Raw genomic sequence first — 5,558 nt, forward strand, 5'->3', positions numbered from 1 at the left:
AAAAAGCCAGAAGTGGCGCTGTGGCTCAAGTGGTACAATACTAGCATTGAGCTGAAGAGCTGAGGGACAGCGCCCAGGCCGAGTTCAGGCCCCACAACCGGACCCCAAAAAAAAATTTAGTGGCAACATAAACTTTGAAGGTGATGCAAGTTAAACACCCTATAATACGATTGGGTGGGAGGGGGCTCTCTGGGGCTTGAACTCAGGGCACTGTCCCTGAGGTCCTTTGCTCTCAGCTAGACCTCTACCATTTCAGACACAGCTCCACTTCTAGGCTTTCCAGCCTGGGCTGGCTTCAAACCACAATCCTAGGGCTGGGAAGGTGGCTCAGCAGTAGAGCGCTTGCTTTGCATGCATGAGGCCCTGGGTTGGATTCCTTAGCACCACATAAACAGAAAAGGCTGGAAGTAGCATTGTGGCTCAAGTGGTAGAGTGCTAGCCTTGAGCTGAAGAGCTGAGGAACAGCGTCCAGGCCTAGAGTTCAAGCCCTACGACCTACCAAAAAAAAAAAAAAAAAGTCTCACGGACTTTCCTGTCCAAGCTGGCTTGGAACTATGATCCTCAGATCTCAGCCTCCTGAGTAGCTAGGATTACAAGCCTGAGACACCAGTGCCTGGCTGGCATCCATGCTTTTAAGCAGCTTGAAGATGTTACATACACACACACATTTTTCTCTAGATGCAACATGTCTTAAGAACATCCCTCCTCTTCAGGAAGTACAGCTGAGATAAGACAAGGCTTGGAGTGAATAGTTCCCGCGGTTCCCTTCTCTATCTGATGTTTCTGGCTTCCCAGCCTTCTGTCTCAGGCTAGAAGCGTAGACAGGCCAGAAGTGCCCAGACTACATCTCTCAGCCAGTGTGGAGACAGCCTAGCGGGGCTTGGAACCCTGGGACAGAGGAAGGAGAAATGCCCACCTGGATCAGGCTGTCCTTCTGGCCTTTGTTTTTTAGCAACATTGCATTCCGCCACTGCAGGTACTTCTCCTTGTGAGCATGGATCTTGAAAGTGAGAGTCGAGGTCTCCTTTGGGGTACCCCCCGTGGTGGGGGTAGACAGAGGTTCCGGGGTCAACAGTGCCCCACCTGTGAGCTCCTCTTGTGAAACGGGCCTCCCGAACTCTTGGCTCAGGTCTCTGACCATGGCAGAGGAAGGCATCAGGTCTCTCACAATCACCTCCTTGAGCCTAGTGCTATTGTGGCAGATGTCGTAGACCCTGGAACAAGAACAGCCACCTACTCAGCCCCACCTGCCTTGCAAGATAGGCACAACCAGCCCCAGCTTACAATGGGTGAAAATCAGAAAAGCAGAGTCTAGTTAGGTGGTCTGGCCTCCTTTCCTCTTCCTCTGAGTCCCCAGAAGTTAAGGCTTCCCAAGAACTACTCCGAATGCCTTTCTATGACTATAGTGTTCATGTCCTTCATTAGCCTACACAACTGGGGAGCAGTCCCAGTATACGAGGGGTACCTCTCCGCACCCTCCTAAACCAAGAGGGGACAACATGCACACCTCCTTACCTCTGAGTGAATCTCAAGGCCTGCATGATCAACTTTCCTCCTCGGGCCCTAGAATTCCCTCTTGGTGCTCGCTCTCTTCAGGCCTGGCCTGCAATGGGCCTTTGGTCAATGCTGACCAGAAGACACACCTGGGAACTGTCACATGACGACCCGTCTCTGGGTCCCCACGGCTGGTGAGGTGAATGCCTAGCAGATTCTGCCTCTTGCTGGCCTTTGGTGACCCTCTGCCTCCTCAACTATCAGACAGGAAAAATGCCTTGTGGACATAGCTCCCGAATGCAGAAAACACTTCATTTGACAAGCAATGGCTTTCATTTTCCTGATAGAACCTCAGCTACTTCTCAACACCTACCAGGCAGGACAGGCCCAGTCTCGCCAGCTGAGCCTCAAGGTTGTCAACACCCAGGCCACCAGCACCTCCATATGTCCCTCCCTGAGAATTTCTGTGTGAGGATTACTTATTTATGCCTGTTCAGTCCCTGGCCCAAAGCTGGTGGGACGTTGGGAAATAAAAGCCTTTAAGCTCTGAGTTCTTGTTCCATTTCTCTCCCTCCTGAAGTGCTGCTTCCACAACTCTTTCCTCCTCCTCTTCTTCCTCCTGATTCTCCTCCTCCTCCTCCTTTATCAACACACTCCACAACCTTTCATAGGAGCCTCTTGTCCAGATCTACTACGGGCTGTGCCAGTCGGAAGATGGGAGTGGTTCCTGGCTGGGCACTGAGGGGAGCTGTCTGAAGAGCGAGCTGCTGGCTTCCCCAGCCCTGCCCAAAGAAGTCTTGCTCTTCTCTCTCCCAAGAGGCTGCACAGAAACGTGCCTTGTGCCTGTTCCCTATGCCCTAAGCTTCTGAACCGTGGAGAGAGGAGAGAAAGGGGTCTGGCTCCCCAAGAGGCAGCTCAGTTGTAAGCCATTGAGTACAGGAATGCGGAGAGCCCTGGAGGTGGTGTGGCAAAGGCACAAAGTGTCAGAAGATGCAGCCCTTTAGCACCTGTGGGGCGGAGGGTGAAACCAGGCTTAGGGACTAAGCAGAGGAGAGGCATCAAAGCTGGGGGAAAAGCTATGTTGGCCAGCTGTGTGTATAGCTGCTGGTGGAGTCCATTTCCTCAGTTCTCACTAGAAAATGTTTTATGTTTTTTGTGTTTTTTGGGTCTGGTCGTGGGGCCTGAACTCTGGGCCTGGGCGCTGTCCCTCAGCTCTTCAGCTCAAGGCTAGCACTCTACCACTTGAGCCACAGCACCACTTCCAGCTTTTTCTGCTTATGTGGTGCTGAGGAATCAAACCCAGGGCCTCAGGCATGCAAGGCAAGCGCTCTACCACTGAGCCACCTTCCCAGCCCCAACCAACTAATTTTTTTTTAATTTTTTATTTTTTGTGTCCAGTCATGGGGCCTGAACTCTGGGCCTGGGCGCTGTCCCTCAGCTCTTCAGCTCAAGGCTAGCTCTCTACCACTGAACCACCTTCTCAGCCCCAAAACATGAAAATTTAAACAATTACAAAGAAAACTCTAGAAGATATAGGGATAGGTAATTTTGTTAAGTAATATTCCAGTTGCTTAAGAAGCACAAGAATTGACAAATTGGATAAAATCAAATTTAGAGGGCTGGGAAGGTGGCTCAGTGGTAGAGCGCTTGCCTTGCATGCCAGAGGCCCTGGGTTCAATTCCTCAGCACCACATAAGCAAAAAGAAAAAAGCCGGAAGTGGCACTGTGGCTCAAGTGGTAGAGTGCTAGCCTTGAGCTGAAGAGCTGAGGGACAGCGCCCAGGCCGAGTTCAGGCCCCACAACCGGACCCCAAAAAAAAATTTAGTGGCAATTGGGGCTGGGAAGGTGGCTCAGTGGTAGAGCACTTGCCTTGCATGCATGAGGCCCTGGGTTGGATTCCTTAGCACCACATAAACAGAAAAGGCTGGAAGTAGCATTGTGGCTCAAGTGGTAGAGTGCTAGCCTTGAGCTGAAGAGCTGAGGAACAGCGTCCAGGCCTAGAGTTCAAGCCCTACGACCTACCAAAAACAAAACAAAACTAAACTAAACAAACAAGCCACAATCCTCAGATGTCAGCTGCCTGAATAGTTAGGATTATAGGCATGCATAATCCCAGCTTATAGTACACTTAGGGGTTTTTTTGTTTGTTTGTTTGTTTTTTGGGTCCAGTCATGGGGCCTGAACTCTGGGCCTGGGCGCTGTCCCTCAGCTCTTCAGCTCAAGGCTAGCATTCTACCACTTGAGCCACAGCGCCACTTCTGGCTTTTTTCTTTTTTGCTTATGTGGTGCTGAGGAATCAAACCCAGGGCCTCAGGCATGCAAGGCAAGCGCTGTACCACTGAGCCACCTTCCCAGCCCCTACACTTAGTTTATGTTTAATTAATTTGAGCATTGCTTTAAATAATTTCTCTCCTTCAAATGACATGAAAAGGCAAAGTTTCTTTTTCTTTTTTTTATGAATTTAAGTTTTTATTTACGTATTTATTTATGTATTTGTGACAACAAAATTATCTGTGTACCAGACCATACATACATTAAAGGCAAAGTTTCTTTTTGTAAAATTTTCATTTAATGGAAACATGCCTATTTTCATGTCTTGTTTGTTTTATATTTTAAACAATACATTATTCATCCTTGTGTTTTACATAATGATTATGTTGAGGTTAGGTTTTAGGTCATGTTATTAAAATGGTTTAAGCAATCTTTATAAAAAAGAAAGTCTGAAGTATTTTTTCTAAAAAAAACCCTCTCTAAACCTATAAATAAAAGCAATATCACTTTTCAATAAACCTTTCTTTTTTACTATAAAAATATTAGAAAGCAGGGAAAAAAAATTGAATTGCTGATCTGGGTCTCCATGGACCAAAGGAAGGCCCAGGGTAGGTAAAGATGCCAAAATACAGGCAAAAACTAGTGAAAAATCAAAATTACTGAATCTTAAACCTCTAAAAAAAATGCAGGGAGAAAAGAAATATTAACCAGGTGGAACTGTGGGGTGGAAGCCCTCTGCAGCAGCGGAAATTCTTCCTGGGTCTTTTTTTCTTCTTTGCCCTTTCTCAACTTCCCTCCTAATGAGAGAACAGTAAGCCAGCTCATCTTGGGGAAAAGGCAAAGCAAATATGCAGCTGCGTCCCTCAGAATAAACCGGAGGATGGAAAGACAACCCGTGCACATAGGTGAATAGACTACTACTGTGACCACCAAAAACTATCAACCGCAATGCAATGCCAGTCAACATCCTGATGTGATTCAAAAACATGGAAAAATCATATGGAAGCATGAAAGACCCTAAATAGCAAAAAAGCAATCCTGGGCAAAAAAAGAGCAACCCTGCAAGCATCATAGCATCAGACTTCAAAACACAGCACCAAAACCAGCATGATGCAGACTAACTGATCAGTACAAGAATGCAGGAACAGAACCACACAGCTACAACCAACTAATTTTTTTTTAATTTTTTATTTTTTGTGTCCAGTCATGGGGCCTGAACTCTGGGCCTGGGCGCTGTCCCTCAGCTCTGCAGCTTAAGCGTAGCTCTCTACCACTTGGGCCACAGCGCCACTTCTGGCTTTTTTCTTTTTGCTTATGTGGTGCTGAGGAATCGAACCCAGGGCCTCAGGCATGCAAGGCAAGCGCTCTACCACTGAGCCACCTTCCCAGCCCCAACCAACTAATTTTTGACAAAGAAACTTAAAAAGAAAGCACCTTGCATAAGTGCAGCTGGGAAATTGGTTATCCAAGTAACGGAGAAGTGAAACTTGCTGTCTCATACCCTGCATAAAAACCAGCTCGAAATAGATCAAGGATCCTAGGGTAAAATCTGAAACTTATTTATTTATTTATTTTTGTCAGTTGTGGGGCCTGAACTCTGGGTCTGGGCGCTGCCCCTCAACTCCTCAGCTCAAGGCTAGCTCTCTACCACTGAACCACCTTCTCAGCCCCAAAACATGAAAATTTAAACAATTACAAAGAAAACTCTAGAAGATATAGGGATAGGTAATTTTGTTAAGTAATATTCCAGTTGCTTAAGAAGCACAAGAATTGACAAATTGGATAAAATCAAA

General features: G+C 47.1%; 1 protein-coding gene across 1 annotated transcript in view; it reads right to left on the bottom strand.

Moving 5' to 3' along the window:
* Positions 1–916: 916 nt before the first annotated feature.
* Positions 917–5,558, bottom strand: part of LOC106002080 (uncharacterized protein FLJ43738-like) — a gene marked incomplete at both ends in the record, with an annotated part of 7,760 nt that continues 3,118 nt past the window's right edge. Inside the window, one exon of the mRNA XM_013037004.1 lies at positions 917–1,214. Coding sequence (XP_012892458.1) covers positions 917–1,214 — 298 coding nt within the window. The remainder of the gene's footprint in view (positions 1,215–5,558) is intronic.

The sequence above is a fragment of the Dipodomys ordii genome, unplaced genomic scaffold (assembly GCF_000151885.1).
Source record: "Dipodomys ordii isolate 6190 unplaced genomic scaffold, Dord_2.0 Scaffold2916, whole genome shotgun sequence".
Taxonomy (NCBI): Eukaryota; Metazoa; Chordata; class Mammalia; order Rodentia; family Heteromyidae; genus Dipodomys; species Dipodomys ordii.